Source organism: Melanerpes formicivorus, unplaced genomic scaffold (assembly GCF_026170545.1).
Source record: "Melanerpes formicivorus ecotype bairdi unplaced genomic scaffold, bMelFor1.0.p_v2 SCAF_45, whole genome shotgun sequence".
Classification (NCBI taxonomy): Eukaryota; Metazoa; Chordata; class Aves; order Piciformes; family Picidae; genus Melanerpes; species Melanerpes formicivorus.
The window spans coordinates 4,119,690-4,133,249 of record NW_027142397.1 but is presented as its reverse complement, the minus strand read 5'-3'; the positions used below and the strand labels follow the sequence as shown (position 1 = coordinate 4,133,249).

Sequence of the window (13,560 nt, the reverse complement as noted above, 5' to 3'; positions counted from 1 at the left end):
AGAGGACACAGTCTCAGGCTGCACCAGGGGAGGTTCAGGCTGGAGATCAGGAGGAAGTTTTACATAGAGAGAGTGATTGCCCATTGGAATGGGCTGCCTGGGGAGGTGGTGGAGTCACCATCACTGGAGGTGTTCGGGAGGAGACTTGACAGGGTGCTTGGTGCCATGGGTTAGTTGATTAGGTGGTGTTGGATGGTAGGTTGGACGTGATGATCTTGAAGGTCTCTTCCAACCTGGTCTGGTCTATTCTATTCTATTCTATTCTATTCTATTCTATTCTATTCTATTCTATTCTATTCTATTCTATTCTATTCTATTCTATTCTATTCTATTCTATTCTCTTAGGTGAGAAGCAATGGTTTGAAACTGGAGCAGGGGAGATTTAGGTTGGACATCAGGAGGAAGTTCTGCACAATGAGGGTGAGGAAATATTTCACAGGTTGCCCAGAGGTGTGGTTGAGGCCCTGGCCCTGGAGACATTCAAGGTCAGATCTGGTGTGGCCCTGGGCAGCCTGCTGTAGCTGGAGGTGTTCCTGCTGACTGCAGGGGGGTTGGACAAGATGCTCTTTGAGAATCCCTTCCAATCCAGTGCATTCTGTGAACTGCAGGTTTCTTGTGATTAAGGAAAAGATTCCTCTCTCCAGGAGCTCATTTTTTAAAAGGATGAAATCCAGACCCTTCTAAACTGGCAATTATTTGAGGAACTGAAGTCCAAGTGTTTGGGATCCCCTTTCCCCTTTCCTTTTTTTTTCCCCTCATGACACTTTTTTGCTACATTCCACAACTCTGTCTACAGCCAACCTCCACACCCTGAGTGGTCAGCTCAGCAGCACACAGAAGAAATGGCAAATCACCTGTAGGCAAATCACTTCCAAAGGCCAGAAGTACATATAACAAAGAGAAGAAAATATGTTTTTTAACCCAGTTCCTTACCTGGAAGAGAAGCTGTTCCTTGTTAGAGGAACACCACTTCCAGAGAAGCCAGGCTACCATAGACCCCATGAAGAAGCAGTCATGCTCCAGCTGGGAGTCATGGAGCACCCAGCACCTTCCATGGTCTCTGCAGGATCATCACAGGCTGCTCTCCAGAAGCTGAGCTGCTTCCACACACAGCAAACAGCCTGCAAAGGAAATCAGCCTCTGCAGCAACTCACACTGCTAATAAGAACCTCTGCTCCAGCTTTAGCTTCCCCAGATGCTCACAGGCAGGAGTGGGCACCTAAACATCATTTTTAGGGCAGATTTCCAGTGCTAGAACTTACCCCAAGTGAAGCTCAAGACTCAGCTACGTGCAGGATGTACCAAGTAATTTCCATTCTGCTATCTACTGAAGGATTCCAAGAAGTGGTTCCAGGTTGAGCCTTAGAGTGAAGAACAGGGTGGGGAGGAAGAGTCCAGAGATTTTCATACAACTCATCTTGTCCTTTAGTGTGGAAGCACAACTTGAGTTGAATGAAAAGACAGGAGCAGAGGCTAATTAACAAAGACAACCAAGTGATTTTATTTCTTTCCCAGGAAGTCAGAGCTCTATGTTTCAGGACACATTTCCATTCTGACCCCAAAGGAGCTGTATTTTTCAAACAGAGCTCTTCTGCTCTTGGTGAGTTCCAAACATTCCAAATGATAAAGCTGCTTTCAAAGGAAAGTATCTTCTTTTACCTAATTCAGTGAGGATGCTCATATCTCTGGCAGAGAAACACGAAAACCCTGACATTTTACATCCCAGATCTGCAGCACAACACTTAAACATACAACAGACCAAAATTCCACATGTTCCCAGGACACAAGAATTCATCTGTACAAGGAAAACCCATTCAAGGATCACACAGAAGCCTGGCACTTGATGGAAGCAGACAACAGGGAAAACTGGAAGGAGCCATGGAGCCAGGTTTCCCATGTGGGTATGGAGCTGACACCCTCAGTGCTGTGACACCACAGGGAGTGAGTTCTGCTTGAGCCCCTTCCTGCAGTGGCAGAAACACCAGGCTGTAGAGAACATCCTCACATTCAGATCTGTGAACATTTCCACAGGGTCACCTCCTGCCTTCCTTTTTGCTTTCAGCCATTAAAAGGCTTTTTCCCTTTTCAGACTGAGCTGTGACTCCCTTTGTGATCACTGGGAAAAGGTCTGACACTGGCAACTAGTGGAACAACACAGCAGTGCTAAAACATTCTTGGCCACAAGTGCCACCAGCTTCAAATGCACAAATTCTTTTCAACTCTGATTAATTCTCCCCCAGTTCTCCCCCTTACTCTTACCAAGGACAGAGCTTTAAGGCTGCAAGAAGTAACTCCTGCTTGCTGCTGAAGGAATTTTTGTCCCTGGCTGCAGCAGAACCAGGGGCCTTGCCTAACAGATTTGAACACAGAATCATAGAATCAATAAGGCTGGAAAAGACCTCAGAGATCATCAAGTCCAACCTGTCACCCAACACTTCATGATTAGCTAAACCATGGCTTCAAGTGCCTTTTTTGAACAGCAATCTCATTGGGTAGGACAGCATGAAAGAGGCAGAGTTAGGCACAGAGGAAAGCAAGAGAAGCTGCAGCAAGGTGAAAGCTATGTAAGGGAGCACGGAATGTAGTCAGGGGGGTTGCTAGGTGAATCACAGAGCAAAGGACACCAAAGGAACAGGGCCCAGTTCCAAGCTCTTCCAGCAGCAACCATGAGCCAGCTGGGATTGTCACCATGGACATTTCCCCAGTGCCACTGACAATGCCCAGGAATGCTCAGGAGTCCCTTTCTCCAATCTCCAGCACTTTCTGTTCTGCCTCTACAGAAGTGACTCTCCCAGAAGGTTCACCCTCAGCATCCTCACCCCACATCCCATGCCACCATGCAGGACACCCTCAGGCTCTGCAGGGATGTGCCTCCATGATCACTTCCCACCCATAATCCTCAGCTGAAGGTCTGCTGGGTTTTGCTAAGCCCAGCAGAGCCACTGCAAGACAGGTCACTAACAACTCAAAGGCCACAGCATGAGGAGTAGAGGAAAACAGTAAGAAGTTGCAGAGGCTCCTGCTTCACCCTCAGAGCCCAGGCTGCCCATGGGCTGAGAGCTTCTGGCAGTACAGCTCATGCAGGCTCTGTGCTATCTTCTGTGTCTCTTGAAAGGCTTCACAGCTCTGCTCCCAGGTTGGGGGGATCTGCTCCTCCCCATAATAAGCCCCAGCGATGGCTCCTGCCATGGTAGCAATGGTGTCTGTGTCTCCACCCAGAGAGATGCAGTAGGTGATGGTCCTCTGGAGGTTGCTGTAGTGATCAGGAATATCAGGGTCAGCCTCCATGCAGCGCAAGAAGGAGTAAATGGCAGTGGGGACCGAGCGCAGGGCAGCAATGCCGTTGCCTGTTGACAAAACCAAACACTTTCAGTGCTGCAGGACCCAACTGCAGGTTCCCAACTGCCCAGCAACCTTCAACACCAGCATCAGTGAGACCTCCCTCTAGTTCCCCAGTGCCACTCACCCAGGAGACAGCTGCCAGCTCCACCAGCAGACTGGCAACACACATCTGCCTGTTCCCCTCCAACACAGCAGCCGTTAAGACAAGAGGTTTCTGAATGCTAGCAATCATTACTCGTGGCAAGCTTTTCCTAGCAAAAGAGGCTTCCTCCCCCCACCACTACAGAAAGGGAATCACTGGACTCAGCACAGCTGACTGGTGGGCACAGGCAGCCTTTCCAGCACTTTCCATGCTGAGAGGCAGCAGAAGCTGAAGGGGTGATCAGGGGCAGGCTGGCTGAGTCAGTCCTGCTCCCAGCTCCCTCCTAATCCTTGCAGTAAGAAAGGTGCTCACCTAATTCAGACAATACATCTGCTCTGGGAACACTGCTGAGCTCCAAGAATTCCTTTATCTTCTTTAGACGCCTTGAAAATGGTAAATCCTCAAATCCCAGCCTGGAAACAAAGAGCACACTGAGGAAGAGAGAATGGGAAGGGGGAGAGCAAACTGGACACAGCTCCTCACAGCCACTTACGCTCGAGCATCAGTAAGAGACTTATCATCTGCCTCCACATCTTCCATGTGGTTAATGAGCTGCTCCAGGAAGGTCTCCTTGCTGAGCTCTCCCTGCAGAGCCAGGTGCACAGCCAGGGCCTGCAGGATGGCCCCATTGTAGCCCAGGGAGTTGGCGTGGGTTAACTCGGCGCTCAGCTTCGCAAACTGGGGATGGGAACACGTGGTTAGGAAACCCCCCTGAGACACCACAGTGGGACCTGCCTGACAGCAGGGACTGAGGAGCCCAGGTGCCCCATGGAGCCAAGGATGGTACCTTCTTCACATCCTGGATGTCAGGGTACACAAGTGAGATGCCTGCCACCCTCATGGCAGCCCCATTGCCATAGGAGCCCTTCCCATTGAACTGGGCTCTCGCTGGTTCAAACACATCGCTGCACTTGGGGCTCAGGAGCTTCTTGAAGACGTTGACAACAGCCATCCCATAGCCCCTGTTGGGCTCCTTCTTGTACTCCTCAGCAAACCTGGCACAGGCAGGAGAGAAAAAACACAGGGAATAAGGGGATGTGTAACTGAGGTTGTGTCAAGCCACCCAAAGTGAATTAGCAACATGTGGGCAATCCAGCGACAGTCAGGGGTCAAGTGAGTCAGCTCTGTGGGGACCGAATCTGATTCCCAAACACTGGTGTGAAAGAAGGAGAGGGTGGATAAACATCACCTCTCACAACCCACTTGTTTCCTTCTCAGCTCTGCCTTGAAATAGAAGCAGAACTGGAAACGTTTCCGTGGGTCACAACCACAAAGAAAGTCTTTTGTTCGAGTCCAATGGAAGAATTGTCTAAACAAATAAATGCTCTGTCTTAAGTGGAACCAAATGCTACCAGGGCTCTGGATTCAAAAGGGAAATGGATCATAAACAAACCCAAGCTGACCTCACCAACATTCACTAACTGAATTAAGGGAAGAACAAACATAAATAGCAACAAATAAACATGGAAGGAAAGGCTTCTGAAACGCCTTAAGCATTATCTTCCACAGGGGTGAACAGCCACACAGGGATGCAGTCCAGAAGGTCCCATCCTGCTTCAGTCCAAAGCAGACTCTGAACCCACACTGAAGCTTACAGGACAGTGCAGAACACACAAGAAATGACAGCATTTGCCTGCACCTTTCTCATTATTTTTCTCCACATACTAAGAGTGACTTTGCTGTAGCCCCTTCCACAGAAATTTACATGGATTGCTTCATCTTTAGGAAGTTTTTGTCTCCATAAGGAGCCATCAGCACCCTGCCCTGCAGCTGGCTTCAGCCCTTACCTCTTGGCCATATCAACTTCATCAAACTCCTTCTTGGCTAGCAGGGACTGCACCACCGACCTGCTCATGGCTGTGTCGTCCGTGTATGAAAGTGTTTCTGAAAGGAGAAGGCCAGAACACAATGTGACCATCCAGGGACAAACTCTTCTCCTGTCCTTCTCCACTCTCAGCACTTCCCTACTCTCCAAGGCCTCATTAGCTGTACAGCTGAAGTAAGAATAGAACAGAACAGAACAGAACAGAACAGAACAGAACAGAACAGAACAGAACAGAATAGAATAGAATAGAATAGAATAGAATAGAATAGAACAGAACAGAACAGAACAGAACAGAACAGAACAGAACAGAACAGAGTAGAAGAGAACAGAATAGAGTAGAATAGAACAGAATAAAACAGAATAGAATTAACCAGGTCAGATCATCAAGTCCAACCTATCACCCAACACCATCTGATCAACTAAACCATGGCACCAAGTGCCTCCTCCAGTCTCTTCTTAAACACCTCCAGTGATGATGACTCTACCACCTCCCTGGGCAGCACATCCCAATGGCCAATCTCCCTGTCTGTGAAGAATTTCTTCATCACATCCAGCCTAAACCTCCCCTGGTGCAGTTTGAGACTGTGACTTCTTGTTCTGCTGCTGGTTGCCTGGGAGAAGAGACCAGCCCCCACCTGGCTACAACCTCCCTTTAGGTAGTTGTAGAGAGCAATAAGGTCTCTTCTCAGCCTCCTCTTCTCCAGGCTAAGCAACCCCAGCTCACTCAACCTCTCCTCATAGGGCTGTGCTCCAAACCCCTCACCAGCTTTGACCAGAAGTTCCCCAGCACTTTGAGCTCATCACTGGCTGCAGTCATCAGAGTTAGAAGACACAGAGGAAGAGAAATGCACCCACAGCAAGAACAAGGCAGAATGAATGTCAAGATCTATAAGAGCCACAAGAAAGTGCCTGACATCCAGAGGTGCACACGGACAAGCAAGGCAAGTCTCTGCCTCAAGAAGTTTATTGCATACACTGACAAACAGAGAAAACAGAGACTGTGACAGCACCAAAGGCCATCAGCTGCTACTGGAAGGCTTTACAGGGCTTGCTGCACAGCTCAGAACCCCAACATGAATCCATCCTCGCTTGCAAACAGTTAAATAACCATTTACATGCTTCCCTTACTCTATTTCTAGTACATCTATTCCTTGCTGACACTGCCCCGTTCCCAGCACAACACACAGCTTCACTCGGGCCAGGAGCAGCACAGGCTGAGCACAGCAAACCCCAGCTCCCTCCACATCAGCCATGTGCAGAGGAAGCAGGAACCACCCTGGGAGAGCCAGACGCTGGGCACTGCTTCAGCAAGGTCATTCTCACCCGGGGGCAGGGGAGGCAAACCCTACAGCACAGGGGCACATCCCAGAGCAGGGCTGGGTGTCCCAAACCCTACAGCACAGAATATCCCAGAGCAGGGCTGGGTGTCCCAAACCCTGCAGCACAGGAGCACATCCAGGGCAGGGCTAGGTGCCCCAGGCCCCCCAGGGCAGGGCTGGGTGTGCCAGGCCCCGCAGGGCAGGGCTGGGTGCCCCAGGCCCCCCAGGGCAGGGCTGGGTGTGCCACGGGAGATGCCTCACGCTGAGGCGAGGAGCAGGACCGGGGGCACCCTCGCCTCGGTGCCACGATGCGCGGGTGGAAGCACTCTAAAGCCCTGTCTTGGGGTGTTAAGAGCCAGGCCCGACCTGGAGGCTACAGGGCAAGGTCCGACCCCAGGAGGTTTTCCGCCCACCTCTGCGGGCGCTGCCGGCCGGTTCCCCCTCCTCCGGCGCCGATTCCAGGCCTTGGAGGAAGCGCAGCAGATCAGGGAGTTTCACCACGCTCTTGTCCTCAAAGACGGCACCCAGACAGTCACCCAACAAGGCTCCGGCCAAACAGCCCCGGAACCGGGCGAGCGCAGGCCGAGGTCTCGCCGCTGCTCGCCCAGTACCAGAGGGCGACCCCGCGGCCGCCGCCATTTTGCTCCGCGCCGCTCTCCTCCGGGCCGCCAGGGGGCGGCGTTGGCGACAGCGCCACCGCGCCGCTGCGGACACCGCCCCCTGGCGGCCTGGAGGAGAGCGGCTGAAATGTGAGCATGGGAAAAAAAAACCCCAAACTCTCCCAAATTCCAACCCAAATCTGAGATTAATCGAACAAATTTGAGTCGGTTCACCCACAAAGCAGATCGAGCTTGTCGCCACCATGACAAAGAGTCTTTTCAGAGCGCTGGCCCTTGCGTTTGTAAAGGACTTAAAGCACTCAAATGGATTCAATCACCACCACCCCACACACGCAAAATGCTTCCTAATTGCCTTTGGATGATTTTCTTGGGGCATAAATTCTTTATTTTTTAGGGAGTGCAAGAGGATATAAATATCATAGAAGGGGGCAGACAGTTATATAAACTCAGAGGAGAATGGTATGATGCTAACAGGACACAGATGTCCGCGCTGCTCGCTACGGAACTGAGTCACTTGGTTGCTTTCTCCTCGTTGCACAACACTCCCCCAGCACGTTAAGCCACCTCCAGCTGCTTGTTCTTCAGCTCACGGTTCGTGGTTCGGTTGAAAGTGTCAACCTCTGGCACAAATTTCTCAGCAGGAACCACAAGTTTTCTGCGGCTGTCCATGCACTTGTTGTCCAGCGCTAAGGAATTGGCTTTGCAGCCAAGATCGGTCTGAATGCGGTAAAGCTGTCTGTAAAGAGCATCCAAGGCCTCCCTGGGAACAAGCAGAAGTGAGAGGACAAGGTGAGAGGTTGACTTGCAGGGAAGCAGCTCCGTGGAGAAGGACCTGAGAGTCTTGTTGGACAAGAAGTTGCCCATGAGCCAGCAATGTGTCCTTGTGGCCTAGAAGGCCAATGGCCTCTTGGAGTGCATTCAGAAGTGTCACCAGCAGGTCAAGGGAGGTTCTCCTTCTCTACTCTGCCCTGGTGAGGCCACACATGGACTACTGTGTCCAGCTCTGGGCTCCACAGTTCAAAACTATTTGAGAGAGTCCAGCAGAGGCTACAAGGAGGCTGAGGGGACTGGAACATTTAGAGAGACTTACTGTGACTCTGCCAGCTTCTGCTTGAGGGCACGGATGGTCGCCTCCAGCTGGTGGACCTCATCTGTCAGCCCATACTGGGCCTGTGAAGTGGGAAGGAGAAGGTGACACAGTTACTTGGCCTGGTTTAGAAAGGCCACAGCTCTCTTGTTCCCCTTCTAGCCCAGCTCTGACATTTATTTCCTCTCTTTGAGGATCCATTCTCAGCCCCTCTGCGGGTCTTTTCCAGAATGCATCCACACGTTTCAGATCCACACAAGCCCCCACCACAGCTGGTGCCCCCCAGTCCCTCCTGGCAGGAGCATGCTGGCACCTGGTCCCTGCAGAGCTCCTCCTCAGGACGGTAGGTGCGGGTCTCCAGGCGGGTGTGTGCCACTTTCAGATCTTGTGCTTTGCGCCGCAGATCTTCCTCCAAGCGCCGGATGTCCTCCTCCAGCTCCGCAATTTCCTCAAGGGTCTAAGGATGAAGACACGTACAGGAGGGACAGCCAGGGACTCAGCCTGGGAAACAGCCCCTAGGGTATCTGTGGAGGCTGCAATGAGCTTTTAATGAGGTCTGGTGGGTTTCTGAGTACTGAACCTCTCTGCTCACAGACTGGGCATTTCATGTGATGCTGCTGGCTTAGAGCCAACAGTGGTTGAGACCAGGAGTAAAATGCAAAGGCCCAAGCCTGGCACTGCTGGAGGAACACCAGAGCAGCACCTCTGATGGCAGAGGGAGGAAGCATGCTGTGGGGATCATATATGTGCCACTTTACAGCTCTCCTGTGGGAAGCACGCTCAGGCCAAGGAGCCTTCCACAGGACAAAGAGCCTTCTGGATTCAATTCCCACCCAAGGCTGTAGTTGATCATCAGAGAAGCAACATTTACATTCTGCTCCTGCCACTTCAGCTCATCGTAGGCTCTCTCCATGTCTCTAATCCTCTTGCGAAAGGCAAACTCAGTGGCCACACGCTGAGCCTCCAGCTCATTGTTTGTCTGCAGAGAGAGCAGGCTCCACTCACACTTCTGGAAGGTGCTTCCCTCCCAGCTCTTGCCTGGGAGGTTGGGACGAGCCTCAGAGCAAACCCAGCTGGGTTCTGGCAGCCATCACATGTGTGCTGGTGTCACATTCCCCTGAGCAAAAGGCAGGGGACGACGGACAGGGACGTGTCTGCCAGGCTGCTGAGATGGCTGCAAGCTCCACAGCACAACCAAGCTCCTCTTTTAAACCTGGGGGGCAGCTACTCTTAGAGAGGCTCATGGGCCACATGTTGCTTTTTTCCAAGCCCCCCTTGCCCTGGCACAGCATGTGCCAGCCCATCCTCCCACACTGCACAAGTTGCCAGCCAGGGGGCTGGTTCACCTGGGCAATGGTCAGCACCGCTGCCTCTCGGAGCTGTCTGGAGGCTTTCATTTCTGCCTCGGCGTGCTCCTTGTTGTCTCGGCTGTACTGTTCCCACTCCTGGAGCGTAATTGTCCTGTGAACAAACCAGCAGTTGAGAAAATAAACCTGAGTGTTTGTAAGATGGTTCAAAAGGAGCCACCTGCTGCAGGCCAAGAAGGTTTTGTGCAGCAGAGAACGACTGGGGAATTGGAGAGGTCACATCCTGTCTGATCTCCTCACCACACCAGCTGCGGATGGCTACCCTGTGGCCCAACATCTGCTCACAGTGGGGACAGGGCCAAACCATGCTAGGAAATGCCAAGCAAGTGAAAACGTGCAGCAACTTCTCCATGAGCTCTGCAAAGGCTGATACCACACAGCTTCCTGAGTGCCACCTTCAGCCAGGCACAAGGCAGGCAGGGCAGCTGACTTCTCTTTTTGTGGGGACAACTTAACTCCCCAAAACCTGCAGCTTCACAACTCAAGAGCCATGACAAATCCCAGGAGCCAACTCTCCTGCTCTGAGCTCTTTCTCCCACACTGCACCCATCAAGCCAGGATGTGGCACTGGCATGGATTTGGCCACATAAAGGCAGGTTCCTTCCTTACCCGCCCGGGATCCGTGTTGGGTTGACTTTGAAGGAGATGTTGGGAGAGTTCACGTTGAGGGACAAGCAGATACGGTCGATTTCCAGGGCTTCCGTCTTGTGCCGGTGGTCACAGCTCAGCCGCTGGCGAGCCTCCTGCAAGTGGCTGTGGAGAGCAGGGTTGGAGTCAGCAGGAGTAGGCAGAGGACACAGCTCACAGCTTCCAGTCCTTGTTAAAGCAAGTGATGAGCTCCTGCCCTCACAGTGACCTGGACCTGAGCTGGTGCAGCAGCACACCTGCATCCCCACCTGCCTGACTCCTCCCTCTGAGGCCATGGCTCATGAGGGATCAGGGCCTGGGACCTTTGGCACCTCCAGGACACCAATTCATGACCCAAGGTTCCAGCGAGGGACATGGAACCATTTGGGCCAAGAATCCAGCCCTAAGCTGTGTCGTTCTCCTCACCAGAGCTGTTGGAAGGCTTCGGTCACTTTCTCCTGCAGCTCTCTCTTGGCTTTGTTGATCATCCTCACCTCCTTGTGCAGCTCCTCCTCCACAGGGTCTCTCACCACATCGACAGCGCGGCGACTCTCCCGGAGCGTCAGGCACTCGATGGACACATCCAAAGACAAGTTCTTTGCCTGCAGGGCACGTTCTGCTGCCTCCTTCACCTGGAAGAAGCAACCAGTGTGTGTGTGTGGGGTCTCCTTTAGGGGAAGGAAGAAAGAAAGGAGAACCCACTTGAGCCCCTTGTTAGCAGGGCCTCAAGCTGCCCAGTTCTGAAACCTTTTGGCAAGTGTGAAATGAAAAGTGTAAGAGCCAAACACATCAGTCCTTTCCATCTGCTCTTTGCATTGGGAGTCACACCTTGCTGGGGACTTATGACTGCAGGAGCAGCAAGCAGCCTCTGGGTTTAGTGCTGGAAGAATCAGAGAGATGTCCCTCTGCTATTAAAAATTAAACATTTCAAACAAACCTATTTAAAACCAAACAGTTTTGAATGATGGTGGTAACAGGTTTCTCATTATCCTTTAGAGCTTTAAAAAAAAACCCCAGACCAACCACAAAAACCACCCCCAGCACAAGGGTGCAAGGCACAGCTCCATCCAACAGCCTGACACAGCGCAGAACACAACACTTGGCTTTCCAGGAAAGCATTTCATCAGGTACAGATCTCAGAATACCTGTGCTAAGCCCCTCTGAACTCCATACGGACTTGCCCATCGTGGAAGACAAGCCTCTATTATTTAGCATGCCATGTGGAGAGCCTAAGTTGATTTCCAGCCATCTGTCTTCCCAACATACTTTGGCTAAGGCATCGATTTCCGCATCTATGTCTGCGAGGCATTTGTCCAGCTTCTCCTTCCATCTGTTCACGCTGCTGATACGATCAGCCAGCCGGGTTTGGTTGTCATGCTCATCCCATTTCGTCTGGAATTAGAGGAGAAACATCATCACTCTCTTTTAAACTGCAGTTTTGAACCTTGCTGAAGCCTTTCCCTGTTTTCAGGACTGACACCCCCCCACCCCCTCCCCATGCCAACAGCAAGCACACACAGAACACAAGTCACAATGGATGCAAAAATCACACCCCCAGGATTTTGTAACAGCACACCTGCATGGCTGCACATGGGTTTATGGGATGGAAATGTACACAGAAGGTTCTTTAGAAGTCATCTTCTACTCCCTCATCTTCCTAGATTTATAGAGTGGTCTGGGTTAGAAAAGACCTCAAAGATTGTCCAGTTCCAACCCCTTTGATGGTTAGGGACACCGCTCCCTAGCTCCATTAGCCTGGAGGAGGCTCAGGGGTGACCTCATTGCCCTCTACAACTACCTGAAGGGTGGTTGTAGCCAGGAAGGGGTTGGCCTCTTCTCCCAGGCAACCAGCACCAGAACAAGGGGACACAGTCTCAAGCTGCGCCAGGGGAGGTTTAGACTCGAGGTGAGGAGGAAGTTCTTCACTGAGTCAGTCATTCTTCATTGGAATGTGCTGCCCAGGGAGGTGGTTGAGTCATCGACCCTGGAGGCGTTCAAGGGGAGATTGGACGTGGCACTTGGTGCCATGGTCTAGTCATGGGGTCTGTGTTGATAGGTTGGACTCGATGATCTTCGAGGTCCTTTCCAACCTAAGTGATACTGTGATACTGTGATGTTGCTCAAGGCCTCATCCAACCTGTCCTTGAACACCTCCAGGGAAAGGGCATCCAGGACTTCCCTGGGCAGCCTGTTCCAGCATCTCACCACCCTCACTGTAAAGAACTTCTTCCTAATACCCAGTCTAAATCTTTCTTCCTCCCTTCTGTCCTATCACTACAAGCCCCTTGTAAAAAGCCTCTTGACCCTCAGCCCCCAGGAGCAGGCAGCAGACCCACCTGGCTGTTGGTTTCGTTGCGGAGGGCTCGGGCTTCCTGCCGGACTTGGTGGGAAGCAGAGCGCTGGCGCTCAGCATCGGCCGAGATGAGATGGGAGTTGGTGTGCCAGTCTGGCACGGAGTAGCGCTGCCCTGGCTTCACGCTCAGAGTGGCCATCTCGCTGAAAACAGGCAACAGAAAGTTCTTCTGTTTATCCATGGAAATACCCCAGAAATGGAGGTGCACCCACAAGCTGGAAAGTTGTTCAGGAGAAAAGCAGCAGCAAGCTCCAGGCTGGCATCTCGCCCAAGGCAGACACACGTGTCCACACAACCAGGGAAGCACAAGGGATTGGAGCCTCCCTCCGCCCCTGGGCAAGGAGGAAAACCCTCTCCACCTGCCTCTCCCTGGGGAACTACCTGCAGAGACAAGGAGCTGCTCACTGCACCATCTCCCACATGGCATTTATAGAGCTTGGACAAAATGGCTGATTGCACAACTGCTTCTCCTTGTGTTACAGCTGCACAGGCTCGGCCCAGGGCTACCGCCCCAGGGGACTCGAAGGCTTTGCAGCAGCAGTGTGGTTTGCAGCCATCCAGGGCTACCCCATCCCGACAAGAATTGCAGGGACCACACAAGAGGATCAGAGGTGCAGGTCACCGGAGTGCAACAGTCAGGGCAAGCTCTGGTGCAGAGTCCCTGTCCCGGCTGCACCCCATGGCCGTCTCTGGTGTTCCCTACAGCTGCCCCCCAGCCCTCCCGGGCACCGGCAGCTGAGGCACAGCACCTGGAGCACACCGGGAAAGAGAAACTGGGGAACTCCAAGGGGAGGGAAGCCTCCCAGGCAGGACTTGGGCTGCAGAGACAGGGAGGAGGCACAAAGGGCTGCGGACAGCGGGGCTCGACCCCTAGGTTG

General features: G+C 52.4%; 2 protein-coding genes across 3 annotated transcripts; both read right to left on the bottom strand.

Moving 5' to 3' along the window:
• Positions 1-1,467: 1,467 nt before the first annotated feature.
• Positions 1,468-7,280, bottom strand: ADPRS (ADP-ribosylserine hydrolase). Its single transcript, XM_068159345.1, has 6 exons — positions 7,042-7,280; positions 5,272-5,368; positions 4,272-4,479; positions 3,978-4,162; positions 3,797-3,897; positions 1,468-3,347 (listed from the first exon to the last, which is right to left on the bottom strand). Exons 1-6 carry the CDS (start codon positions 7,265-7,267, stop codon positions 3,031-3,033), a joined length of 1,134 nt encoding a protein of 377 aa, XP_068015446.1. The 5' UTR covers positions 7,268-7,280; the 3' UTR covers positions 1,468-3,030.
• Positions 7,281-7,627: 347 nt separating this feature from the next.
• On the bottom strand, positions 7,628-12,846 carry TEKT2 (tektin 2). Of its 2 annotated transcripts, XM_068158928.1 has the most exons (9): positions 12,666-12,846; positions 11,596-11,721; positions 10,756-10,961; positions 10,312-10,455; positions 9,682-9,796; positions 9,207-9,314; positions 8,649-8,792; positions 8,339-8,418; positions 7,628-8,008 (listed from the first exon to the last, which is right to left on the bottom strand). In XM_068158928.1, the coding sequence occupies exons 1-9, from the start codon at positions 12,819-12,821 to the stop codon at positions 7,804-7,806; spliced, it is 1,284 nt and encodes a 427-aa protein (XP_068015029.1). In that variant the 5' UTR covers positions 12,822-12,846; the 3' UTR covers positions 7,628-7,803. The 2 variants fall into 2 exon arrangements, with proteins under 2 accessions (XP_068015029.1, XP_068015030.1); XM_068158929.1 differs by lacking the exon at positions 9,207-9,314.
• Between the last annotated feature and the right edge of the window lie 714 nt (positions 12,847-13,560).